The 12721-nt window shown below is 56.7% G+C and overlaps 1 protein-coding gene across 2 annotated transcripts in view; it reads left to right on the top strand.

The window, feature by feature from the left end:
- PLD3 (phospholipase D family member 3) overlaps positions 1 to 12308 on the top strand; it is a 19727-nt gene extending 7419 nt beyond the window's left edge. The window contains exons 2-13 of one of the 2 annotated variants that reach the window (XM_039247941.1): positions 3807 to 3839; positions 4735 to 4827; positions 4932 to 5006; positions 5095 to 5237; positions 5707 to 5890; positions 7270 to 7390; positions 7468 to 7595; positions 8706 to 8906; positions 10333 to 10472; positions 10902 to 11067; positions 11627 to 11726; positions 11811 to 12308. In XM_039247941.1, coding sequence (XP_039103872.1) covers positions 4801 to 4827; positions 4932 to 5006; positions 5095 to 5237; positions 5707 to 5890; positions 7270 to 7390; positions 7468 to 7595; positions 8706 to 8906; positions 10333 to 10472; positions 10902 to 11067; positions 11627 to 11726; positions 11811 to 11998 — 1473 coding nt within the window. In that variant the 5' untranslated portion in view covers positions 3807 to 3839; positions 4735 to 4800 and the 3' untranslated portion in view covers positions 11999 to 12308. Of the gene's footprint in view, positions 1 to 3806; positions 3840 to 4078; positions 4180 to 4734; positions 4828 to 4931; positions 5007 to 5094; positions 5238 to 5706; positions 5891 to 7269; positions 7391 to 7467; positions 7596 to 8705; positions 8907 to 10332; positions 10473 to 10901; positions 11068 to 11626; positions 11727 to 11810 lie in introns of those variants that run through there. The other variant, XM_039247948.1, reaches the window with a different exon arrangement.
- Positions 12309 to 12721: the final 413 nt, after the last annotated feature.

Raw genomic sequence — 12721 nt, 5'->3', positions numbered from 1 at the left:
CCCTCCTCCTCCTCCCCCTCCTCCTCCTCCCCCTCCTCCTCCTTCTTCTTTTCTTCTTCTTCTTCTTTTTTTGGAGACTGATGTGGAGGAAAGGGAACCCCAGCTAGGAGCTTGAGCCTCATAGTTTAATTTCCACAGATGTCCTATGCATTTAAAAAATTAAACGGTCACTAAAGCCCTACAAGAAAAACAAGCACCTTGTCTTGGGGGTGGGTGGGGGAATAGTGCCTTTTTTCTTTTTCTTTTTTGTCTATCAGGAGCCTTGACACAGTCCCATTTATTGAGAACGTCTCGCAGATCCATTCTATATGCTTGATAGGTATTAATCCCTTTAGTTCAGAGGAGCCTCCTCTCAAATTGTGTACATTCAAAACACGCACACACAGTTTATGTGTTCGTTCGTTTCATTTCTTTCTGGCTCTTTCCCACATTGGCTTTTCCCAGATCAGCTGCTGGGGCCGCTGCCCTTGGCAGTTGTTCGGACCCAAACTCTTGGCTGTAACCCCCCAACACGCACACACGCACACACACACACACACACGCGTCTGTTCCCCGCACAGCTAGAGAGAGCCTGCAAACACACGAATCCACTTCCCGCACTTGCTATCACACATTACCGCAAGCTGAGTGGCTTAAGACAACCAAAATGGATTCTCCCCATTCTGGAGGTCAGACAACAAGGTGTTGATGGGGCCACAACCCCTCCTGAGGCCCTAGGGGAGATTCTGGTGGCCCCAGGCATACCTGGGTTTGTGGCACAGCCCTGCAGTCTCGGCCTCCCTGGTCACGTGGTCTTCTCTGTTTCTTAAAGACCCTTGTCATTGGATTGAGGGCCCCACCTGTATAATCCAGGATGATGTCATCTCAACATCCTTAATTGAATTACATCTGCAAAGACCCTTTTTCCAACTAAGGTCACATTCACAAGTCCTAGAGATGATGGACACATCTTTTTTGAGGCCACCATTCAACCAACTACAACACCCTAGGCAGATCATGTCTGTCCCCTGCTCAGAACATACCCATGGCCCTGACCTTCTCACCACAGTCCAGGCAGCCCTGCACCATCTGGTCCTGTCACCCCTCTGACTGTTCTCTCTTCCTCACAGCCCACCCCACTACGGACACATTGGCCTTCTTGCTCTTCCCTATACACATCAGGCACACTCCTGCCTCAGGGCCTTTGTACTGGCTATTCTGACTGCTTGAAACACTCCCTAAGAAGTCCACATAGCTCCCTCCTTCCTCTCCTTGGTGCTTTTTTCTTGGGTATCCCTTTCTCAGTGAGGCTTTTCCTGACCTTGTTTAAAATTGCAAACAATCCCAACCCCACCCCTACCCCATCCCACTTCCCTGATTCTCTATGGTATTTATTACCTTCTTACATATAATTTACTTACTATCTTATGTTTTTATGTCTCCCCTGGTGTCTGTTTTGTTCACAGCGGTGTTTCCAGTGCCTCAAACGATACCTGGTACACAGATACTCAATAAGTATGTGTAAAATTAACGAGCAGTCTTATGAAAAGTAGGCACTATTGTTACCAGGCCCATCTTACAGATGGGAAAACTAAGGCACAGATTCGTTGTCACTTCTCAAGGTCAAACAGTCACATAAGCACTGAGGCTTATCCTCAGTATTAACTGCCTTATAATCGAATCCAGTCTAACCTACCTCTCCATTTTATTTATTTATTATTTATTTTTAGAGCAAGCATGAGTGTGAGCAAGGGACGAGCAGAGGTAGAGGGAGAGCAAAAATCTTAAGCAGGCTCCACACCCAGCGCAGAGCCCAACTTGGGGTCCTATCTCACAACCCTGAGATCATAACCTGAACTGAAATCAAGAGTCAGACCCTAAACCAACCGAATGAGCCACCTGGGCACCCTACCAGTTTAAGTGGTTTGTTTTGTTTTGTTTTGTTTTTTAGTTTATTAATTTTGAGGGGGGGGCGAGGGGAGACCAAGAATCCCAAGCAGGCTCCACCTCATGAATGCAGGGCTCAATCTCATGAACCACAATCATGAGCCACAGTCCAGAGTTGGCCACTTAACGGACTAAGCCACCCAGTTGCCCCTTAGTTGTAGTTTGATAAAAATAGAACAGAAATTAGGGGCGCCTGGGTGGCTTAGTCGGTTGAGCGTCCGACTTTTGCTTAGGTCGTGATCTCGCGGTTCGTGGGTTCGAGCCCCGCATCGGGCTCTGTGCTGACTGCCAGCTCGGAGCCTGGAGCCTGTTTCAGTCTGTGACTCCCTCTCTCTCTGACCCTCCCCTGCTCACGCTCGCTCTCTCTCTCTCCTAGAAATAAATAAAACACATTGAAAATTAAAAAAAAAAAATAGAACAGAAATTAAAATTAAACCCATTGATACAGACCTGTTAACACTACACAAGTTGGAAGCCACAGTGTCACTAACAATCTGAATGTCGCGTGTGCTAGTCTCTTCCTAGTTTTGTCGTATTAGTGGCCGTTCCAATTCTTGGCGGCACTGAGCTCAATCCCATGCCTTGCACCTCGGTGCCTTCCCTCTCTCGGTTTTGTTTTTGTTCCCTTTATTTTACCTAATTTTACATCGCTTGTGCTTCCAACCCCGTATTATGTTGTTGTTTTAAAGTTATCTCTACACCCAAAGTGGGGCTCGAACCTACAATCCGGAGACTAAGAGTCATATGCTCTAACTGAGCCATGAGGCGCCCCCTCAACCCCGTATTTAAAGTAAAACCATTCTCACCAAGGCCTTCGCAAGTAAATAAAAGGCAAATGTTTTCTGCCCCAAGCCTTCCCTCCCCCACCTGGCAACCCATCGGTCCGCCACCCCTGAGATTGTTTTCTGGTGACCTCTGAAGGTCCAAATGACCTTGGTCTGTTACCTTTACTTGCCGGATCCATTTGGCCCATCCCCATTTGTCTTGCAATGAGAGGAGCGGATCGTGCTGTGCTCTGCCCTTGCCAATCTGGGATCCGACATTGTGGGGGAAGGGGTTTCCAAATTATCCTTTGAGATGTAGGCTGGGTCTTCCGGTGTCGCGGGGCGGGGGATGTCCTAGCTCCTTTTTGGTATTTTTTTCCCTTCTTTTTTAAAATCACAGTAATGCAGGCTCAGTAATGCTTTGCCATGGGCCGCGGCAACACCTGTGTTGGCTTTATAATTATTTCTTAATCTGCACAGAGCTGGGTTTTCCCCCCTCTACTTTTCTGTAAGTCGCTTATCTTGCACAATCTTTAAAAAAGAAAATAGGCGTGCAAGAAAAAGCAATCCTCACCCACCCCAAATCCCACTCTCAAGGCAACCACTTCTGACGCTGTCGCGTCTCTCAGCGACCATCCTTTTCTGCCTTCATCTGTTGACTTGTTGCGCGGGTGGAGGGGAGGGCGTCCTGCCCTGGTTTCATTGGGAAAGGTGGGCGGGGAGCGGGTCTCCAATTCTTTTCGTCAGCGGCGGTCTCAAATCCTACTTGGGGAAGAAGGAGATGGGAAATCTTGCTTAATCCGCCAGCCAGAGACTGGATTTCAGAAACGAAATTTAGAAAATCCCTATCAAAATATCAGTTGGCTTTTTTTAAAGAAACCAAATACTGTTGTCCAAACAGTCTCCAACAGAAAACCCACCGTGTCTTTCCACCACCCCGCTCATCCCCCACCCCCCAGCCCCAGAGCTTGGGTTGTGCCTTCTGATTTTATTCGCTACCTCTAGAAATCATATTATTCAAATGTGATCTCTCCATTTTATAAGGCTTTTCATTTTTTTTAGTATAATTGACATTTATTTTATACGGTTATCTTTTTTTTTTTTTTTTTTGACTAGGTAATACATGCTCATGGTACAAAAATTCACAAGGTTTGTAGACAAGATGCGGGGTCTTTTTCTCTACCTGTAGCCTCCCTACCCACCCCGGGGCTCTGGGGGAGGTGGGTGGCAAAGCCCATCCCCCGGCCATGTACCCTTCGCACCCCGGCCAGGTTGGCGGCACCGTATCTGGGGAACCAGAGCCCCCCTTCTCCCTGCGGTGAGCCGGGGCGGCCTGCGCACTGCGCAGACTCCCCGCTGCAGTGGGCGGAGCCCCGTCGGGCCCCGCCCCCTCCTTCCTACCGCCCCTGCTCAGCCTGTTGGGGCAGAAGCTGGGGCCCCGCGGAGGTAGCAGCTGCCGCCTGCGGAGTGAGGCCGAGTCCCCTCCGGTGTAAGGTGGAGGAGGATGGCTAGGGGGATGGGCTGGGGGCTGGCGGTGAGGCCCCGATGGTCCTGGGCTCTGGGCTTGAGCTGTCTGGTGGGTACCTAAGGGTGATGGCAGAGGAGCCACCTGAAAAAGGCTCCCTGGGTGGTCTCCGGGCTGCGAAAAGCCAGGCAAAGATTTGGGGCTTCACTCACCCCCTCCGGAGTGGGCTTCTTGGGAATGTCTAGATTAGAGCTCAGAGAAGGGAAGATGCTAATGGGGGAGCGGATTAATGAGGAGCAGGATGGGCGCTGGGGGGGGCAGGGTGGGCGCTAAGGGGCACAGGGTGTGCACTATGGAATGATGGGAAGAAAGCAAGGCATTAGACTTTGAGGGATTTCGAAATCCCTGCTGACCAGCGGTCAGCTTCCTCCTTTTGGGGTGTCGGGCCCCATGCCAGTGACCCCGTGCTCACAGGCAAGGAGACCCAGTGGATCCCATGAGCCCAGCACTGCTCTGCTTTCGGTGATCTTCCCCCCAAAGGCCAGAAACCCCACCAGTGTCTGCTTTTGCTCCCCACAGTTTGGAGACCCTGACACACCCACTTTCCCCGCCTGGGCTCCGCGTATTCCCTGGCTGCCTGGCAAGATGAAGCCTAAACTGATGTACCAGGAGGTAGGTGGATCTGGGGCCCAGAGGGGTGGGTGGGGCGGGGTGCAGTGGAGGGCAGAGACCCTGACAAGCTGCCCTGTCACCCCCCTGCCATCCCCAATCCCCAGCTAAAGGTGCCTGCTGAGGAGCCCGCCAATGAGCTGCCCATGAATGAGATTGAGGCCTGGAAGGCTGCGGAGAAGGTAGGAGCCCACCACCGCCCTCAGCCTGTCTCAGGCGTGGGCTGGGCCGGTTGCCTTGGGCTGGCTGATCGCCTCCTCCTCCCCACAGAAAGCGCGCTGGGTCCTGCTCGTCCTCATCCTGGCCGTTGTGGGCTTCGGAGCCCTGATGACTCAGCTGTTTCTATGGGAATACGGCGACTTGCATCTCTTTGGGCCCAACCAGCGCCCAGCCCCCTGCTACGACCCCTGCGAGTAAGTGGGGGTGGGGGGGCATCTCGGGCAGTGGGGGGAAGGAGCCCTGCCAGGCCAGGGACACTTACACACTGAGCAGGGCCTGCCCTGAGCCGACGCTGGTGCCTGAGACTGGGGAGTGCTCCGTCACAGGGCCTTCCCTCCACCCCCTCTCCCTCCCCCCAACACTGTTCCCATGGCAGCCGCAGCATCATCTTCTCTCCAGGGCTAGGAACAAACCAGCGCGCACACACAGACAGGCACGGCATCTTCCATCACACGTGTGGACAGACGCACACACACAGAGCTCCACACGCACAACCTGCCTTCCACACGTCTAGACAGACAAATGCACAGGCGCATGGAATCGTGAGTACAGGCACACGCAAATACGTAGTCGTCCGTCCTCCCTGGGCCGACAGGTGAGCACTCACATTCCAGTCAGTTGTCTCTGGCCCCCCTGCGGCTGATACCACCCCCCATCCTCCAGGGCAGTGCTGGTGGAGAGCATTCCAGAGGGCCTGGACTTCCCCAATGCCTCCACGAGCAACCCTTCCACCAGCCAGGCCTGGCTGGGCCTGCTCGCTGGTGCCCACAGCAGTCTGGACATCGCCTCTTTCTACTGGACTCTCACCAACAATGACACCCACACCCAGGAGCCCTCTGCCCAGCAGGTACCTGGCAGCATGGGCCCCGGCTGGCAGCAGGGGTGGTGGGAGGCATTGTGGGGGGTGCGGGGAGTGAAGGGGGACCCCCTGCAACCCAGGAGACGAACGGGCACGTCTCACACAGCGGGTTGGACGCAGGTGGTTGAAAGCAACCATCTTCACATGGCGCTCTGGACTGGGGGCTTTTGTCACGGTCATCCGGAGGCCTCCGAAGGTCAGGGTGTGGGTCTGATTACCAGGGACTGGGCTGACAGATGTTGCTCACCCCCGAGCTGCCCCAACCCCATCACACAATGACACAGAAGACCAGAGTGAGTAACAGCCCAGCCTCACCCCAGTTTCCCGCTTCCCAGCCACGTGACCTTGGGGCCGTCCTGGCACCTCTCAGGCTTCAGCTTCCACATGGGTAGGATGGGGCCAGTAGCTAGCACCTGCCGCATTCGAGAATCAAACCCGCTAACCTGTGCAGATTCCAGCCCAGTATGTGACACCAGTCGGCCTCCTCTCAGCGTCTGCTGTGTATCTTTTCAGGGTCTCAAAAACATAAAACCTCAAGAGGTGAAAAAGAACAGCCTCGCTGGATAACCCCTTCCTTGAAAAACACGCTGACCTGCTCCCTTCCTTTTTTTTCCTCCCCGCCCCTGCCGCCTTTTTTTTGTCAGAGGCGGACTTAACATTTATTAAAATTGTGGGGCTCCTCAAGCACTACCTAAAAGCCTAATCACAGAAGTTAAAAATGACTTGAGTGCTCCCTCCCCGCCGGCTCCCCGCTGGAGTGGTTCAAAGCACAGAGCGCAGAGATAGGAGGCAGGCGACCTGGGTTCAGGTCCCCCTTTGCCACTGACTTCCCCGATGCCAGTTTTCTCCTCCGCGCCTTGGGGGTTGTACTCAGACCCGCCTCACCAGTGAGAGCGGTGAGGAGTCTGTGAGTTCAGATGGGAAGGGACTTAGGACGGGCCCCGGCTCCCTGGAGGAAAGCAGGGAGTCCTAGGCTGTCATCCTTACAGTTACTGGCACCATCAGGCCTCTCCCTGTACCTTCCTGGATCTCCAGCCCGTGCTGTGCCCCCAACATCCCAGGGGGTGCTTGGAGACTCCTGCGGTGCCAGGCTTTGATGCTCCCAAGGCAGGATCTTAGGAAGGTCCTGGAAGGACAGGACTGGCAGGGAGGCCCTGGCATGGCCCGGAGCACCAGTAATTAAACAGATGAAAGGTTTTCATAGCTCAGCCTGTAAAGCCATCTCGCCGCGTATCGGCTAATGGAGAGCCTGTTCAGTCCTGACCACAAATTGAAATGCAGTATCAAAACGGTCTTTTTGCGGGGGTGCTGCATGGGGTTGGAGAGCTGGCTGGCCCCGCCGCTCACAGGCTCTCCCCTCCCCGCAGGGTGAGGAGGTCCTCCGGCAGCTCCAGGCCCTGGCACCTCAAGGCGTGAAGGTCCGCATCGCCGTGAGCAAGCCCAGTGGGCCCCAGCCGCAGGCCGACCTGCAGACCCTGCTGCAAAGCGGTGAGCCAGGGGGCAGCTGTGGGGGGTGCCGGGCCAGGGGCTGTCCCCGCCGGCTCCCGACAGCCTGTCTGTCACAGGTGCCCAGGTCCGCATGGTGGATATGCAGAAGCTGACCCATGGCGTCCTGCACACCAAGTTCTGGGTGGTGGACCAGACCCACTTCTACATCGGCAGCGCCAACATGGACTGGCGCTCCCTGACCCAGGTCTGCCTGTGCCCTGCCCGGCTCCTCCGCGCCCCGCAGGACACCCGGCCCCCAAGCACACCTCTCTTCAATCCCAGCATCTTCTCTGTCCAGTCTCTGCAATGGCTTCCTACCTCCTACCAGGCCTCCCTAAGCATCCCCAAATCCAGCCCTCACTGCCTTCCCCTCCCCACCCCCCCGGCCCACGGAAGCCTGGGGTTCGCTCTGATCCCTGATGACACCTGCCAGCCCTTCTGCATTCAAGGTCCTGTCCACCAAATTGCCCTTCATTATTTATTCCCTGAGTGCCTGCTCTAAGCCCAGGCCCGTCCCGGGAGATGCTGGGAACATGGTGGTAAGCAAAGGACCTCTGCGAACCGCCAGTCCAGGGCCAAGGCAGGCTGGGCACCAGGCAGTGTGACAGCCCAGAGGGTCAGGGCCAGGATGGGGGACAACCCAGTCTGGAGTCTCAGGGAAGACCTTCCAAAGGAGGTGACAGCTAATATGATAGCTGAAGGAGCTGCAAGCATTAGCATGAGATGGGAAAGAAGGAACAGCGTAGGCAATGGTCGTTTATTTACTCAGCAAATACCTCCCAAGGCCCTAACCATATCGGCTCTGGGGAGATGCTGAAGATACAGCCGTGGCCAAGACATCCCTGGTGGCTCTCCTCTGAGTCCAACGTCACTAGAGAGAGAAGTGAGGGAAACCCAAGGGACCGTGAAAGCCCACAGGGCTCCCTGACACGGTCTGGGCAGTCAAGGGAGGGTTCCTGGAGGAGAAGGCTGTCCGCCGGGATCTACAAATGAGTTGGAGCTTGTTCTGTAGAAGCCAAAGCATGAGCGGAAGTTCAGGAAACCTGGCATTTCGGGATAACCAAATGATTTTTCCCAAAACTTAAGACCGAAAGGTCTTAGCCTTGGGTCAAGTCCATGCTCATCTCGGGACTTCAGTTCCAGTGATGGCGGCGAGGCTGGGGGGGTGGGGGACTGAGGGGCAGAAAGATGGGGAGATTGAGAGGCAAGGGGCAGGATGGAAGGCTGAAGGGTGGGGAGAGGGGACTGTGGGTGTTCATGTCATCTGTGGACCCCCGGCTGCCACCCCGCCAGGCTCAGCACTGCCCTCCCACAGGTCAAGGAGCTGGGCGTGGTCATGTACAACTGCAGCTGCCTCGCTCGGGACCTGACCAAGATCTTTGAGGCCTATTGGTACCTGGGCCAGGCGGGCAGCTCCATCCCGTCAACCTGGCCCCGGCCCTACGACACTCGCTACAATCAAGAGACACCAATGGAGATCTGTCTCAACGGAACCCCGGCCCTGGCCTACCTGGCTGTGAGTCCTGGGGAAGAGGGGACCTGTCCCTTGCAGTGTCTGTCTGGCCCTGCCCAGGGACGGGGAGGGGGCGTCCTGACCACTCACTCTGGCTCACACAGGTGGGTCTGGGGCCAGGGCCGTGTCCCAGCCTCCCTAGGCCTTGATTTTCTCTCAAAAACAGTGTCATAATACGTGCCACCTCTAGGGCTGACGGGGAGTCACCACTGCGTTCATGCCTGCAAGCCCCTGGTGCCCCTGTGATGTCCCTTATATATAGCAGCACGCAGCTCTTTGCGTTTAAATCAGTTAAAATTAAATGTGGCCAAAAAATTCAATTCCTTGGTCACATGAGCCACGTTTCAAGCGCTTGGTAGGCACATGCGGCAAACACCTGCCACGCTGAACAGTGCGGATCGAGAACATTGCCATCGCTCTGGAAAGTTCTCTGGGACAGCGCCCACGGTTGCCCGCAGCACATACTGAGCACTGTAGAGGAGGCGCTTCCGTTTTCAGCTGCTGACATTTCTACCAATTGGGGCCGCCCGACTGGGTTCCTTTCAGCACCCCCCCCCACCCGCAAGTCACATGGCCAAGCCCGGAGCCCTGGTGGGAGGGCCGCACAAAGGCAAGGACACGTGATGCACAGCCGTCCTTTGCTCCAGGGGTCTCGCTGGAAGCTTACGGGTTCCCCTATTACCACCTCCCCTTCAGAGCCTGAGTTTTTGCTCATCTGTCACGGGGAGGGAAACAGGTAAAGGGCTTGGTGTGCTACGGCATATAGGCGTGCTGTCAAGGTGGGCTGTGAGCAAGTCGGGGACCAAAGTGATGAGAGGCCCTTGAACCTGAGCCTGCCATGGCGGGGGGAGGGGGCGGCTGTTAAACCCAGACTCCCAGGCCCCACCGTGGCACCCTGGCTCGGTATGCTGGGTGCAGTGAAGCCCAAGAATTTGCTATTCTTTTTTGTTTTTACTTTATTTTTAACATTTATTTGTTTTTGAGAGAGACAGACAGACAGACAGAGCGTGAGTGGGGGAGGGGCAGAGAGAGAGGGAGACACTGAATTTGAAGCAGGCTCTAGGCTCTCAGCACCGAGCCCGACAGAGGGATCGAACCCACAAACCATGAGATCATGACCTGAGCCGAAGTCAGACATTCAACTGACTGAGCCACCCAGGCGCCCCTAGCATAAATTCTGGAACTAAACAGCCTAGGGTCAAATCCTGGCTGTATTTATCAGCTGTGCGGCCTCAGGCAAATCACTTACCCTCTCTGAGCCTCAGTTTCCTCACCTATAAAACAGCCGTAGTAATTAACCCAGCCCTTCCCAAAGGCTGAGAATTCAGCGCAACCCACAAGACCTAGCTTGGGACAGTCTGTCTGTGCATGGGGTCCGCTGTGACGGCACCCCTGGCAGGGCACATCTTGATTGTCCCCTCCCCCCCAGAGTGCACCCCCACCACTGTGTCCCAGTGGCCGCACCCCAGACCTGAAGGCCCTGCTCAATGTGGTGGACAACGCCCGGAGTTTCATCTACGTTGCGGTCATGAACTACCTGCCCACCATGGAGTTCTCCCACCCACGCAGGTACCACTGCCACGTGGACAGGGCTCGGGACGGGACCACCGTGAGTGGAAGAGGCAGAGGAGACAGGGATGAGGGGTCTGGATACTCAAGACAGAGGAAGAGGGGGCAGAGGAAAGGGTAACAATCCTGGGGTTGGGAACAGGGCGGTGGACCTGAGGCCTGGGGCAGGGGGTGCGCAGTGTGGGATTTCCCAAGTTAGGGAGCAGGGAGTATGGGCTGGAAACAGGATGAGGGGCTTGGGGGCAGGAATGGGAGCCAGAAATGGGACGGGGCACGTGGGATTTAAGGAGGCAGGAACAGAACTGGGTGCCAGAGAGCTAGGGCGGTCTAGGGATTTGAGGGTGCCCGGAAGCTGGAGCATGCCCTCTAAGGCTCAGGGCGAGGCCGCGGGGAAAGCTGCCCTCTGAATCCCACGCCCCCATCCCCAAGGTTCTGGCCCGCCATTGACGACGGGCTCCGGCGGGCGGCCTATGAGCGGGGCGTCAAGGTGCGGCTGCTCATCAGCTGCTGGGGACACTCTGAGCCATCCATGCGCTCCTTCCTGCTCTCCCTGGCCGCCCTGCGTGACAACCACACCCACTCTGACATCCAGGTGGTAAGCGCCCCCCCACCCCCACCCCAAACCCATCCTTCGGGCCTTGTGCAGGGCAATGCTGAAGACATCAAGGAGCTGTCTTCACCTGTCACCTGACAGGGACAGCCCAGAGGGACAGCGCCGTGCCGTAACGGGGAGACCATGGGCCCGGCCAGGATGACAGGGCACAGGGAGAGGAGGCAGGGCCCAGACGGAGGAGGCCTGGCCAGAGGCATCGTGGCCAGGATGGGGGGCGGGGTTCCCGGGAGGCGTCTGCCCCAGCCTGGGGAGGAGGGGGTCAAGGAGGACTTTTTGGAAAAGGGGACATCTGTGGTGAGACCTAAGGGACGAATAGGAGCCATTCTAGAAGGATTGGCAAACAAGGCAACTGGGCCTCCCCTGTAGTCGGTGCTGCTGATAGCCACTCCTCCAGGCCCTGTTCCGGCTCCAATAGCCCTACGGGAAACATCCGAGCCCCTCCCGTCCTGCAAACCTGGTTCCACTCCCCACCCCAGACCCTGGGGTGTCCCCAACCCCACCCTGCATCTCACGCCCCTTCTCATTCTCCCCTCGCCCTCAGAAACTCTTTGTGGTCCCTGCCGACGAGACCCAGGCCCGGATCCCATATGCCCGCGTCAACCACAATAAGTACATGGTGACCGAACGCGCCACCTACATCGGTGAGTGTCCCGAGCTCCGCCAAGGGGACGGAAGGGGAGTCCGGGCGCGGCCGCGGGCTCTGACACTCTCACCCCGCCCGGCAGGAACCTCCAACTGGTCTGGCAGCTACTTCACGGAGACGGCGGGCACCTCGCTGCTGGTGACACAGAATGGGCGTGGTGGCCTGAGAAGCCAGCTGGAGGCCGTTTTCCTAAGGGACTGGGACTCCCCTTACAGCCATGACCTTGACACCTCAGCTGACAGCGTGGGCAATGCCTGTCGCCTGCTGTGAGGCCGTGGTCCCGCAGACAGGCCACAGCCTGCGAGGCCCCCGCGGACCCAGATATCCCGGGTCCCGGCCCCTGTCCCCATGCCCCCGCTTCTGTGTGCCCCGTTGTGGCTCCACCTGCTCTTCCCTGCTCTCCCATCTCTACCTCCACCCCTGCCGGCCTGACGCTGTGGCCCCAGGACCCGGCCCAGCAGGGGGAGGGATCAGCCCCTGAAGAAATGGGGGTGCATGCTGGGCCCGGCCCCCTGGCCCACCCCCCTTTCCAGGGCAAAGAGGGCTCAAGGTTATAATAAGTAAATAAGTTGTCTCTACAGCCTGTGCCTGTCTCAGTGATGTGAAGGGACTGTTGGGGGAGGAGCCGGCTGGCACAGGCATCTCCTGGAGACGTAGCGTTTGCTGAGCCCTCAAGCACGTCACCCGTGTGGTTTGCCGTGGACTGAACCCACGGTGCGCGCCGAGCCCTCCACATGCAATGCATACGGGCCAGTCTGGTGCTGAGCATGTAGCGTGGGACCAGAAACGTGGACTGGTACGGGCTGACCCCCCACATGGCCAGCAGGGGGTAGCACGTTGCCGCACACTCAGCACGTCGTTCCCAGCCTCTCAGCCAGACGGGCACCCATTGAACCGTCTCCGTGTCCCCGGGGTGGACTCCCACGTCTCAACACCGGAGTGGGCACCGAGCGTGAGCTTAGGGCTGCCAAGTGAATGTACGCTCCGCACGAC

Source organism: Hyaena hyaena, unplaced genomic scaffold (genome assembly GCF_003009895.1).
Source record: "Hyaena hyaena isolate Hyena2069 unplaced genomic scaffold, ASM300989v1 scaffold_9, whole genome shotgun sequence".
NCBI classification, from domain to species: domain Eukaryota; kingdom Metazoa; phylum Chordata; class Mammalia; order Carnivora; family Hyaenidae; genus Hyaena; species Hyaena hyaena.
This window is presented reverse-complemented; position numbering and strand designations above follow the sequence as displayed.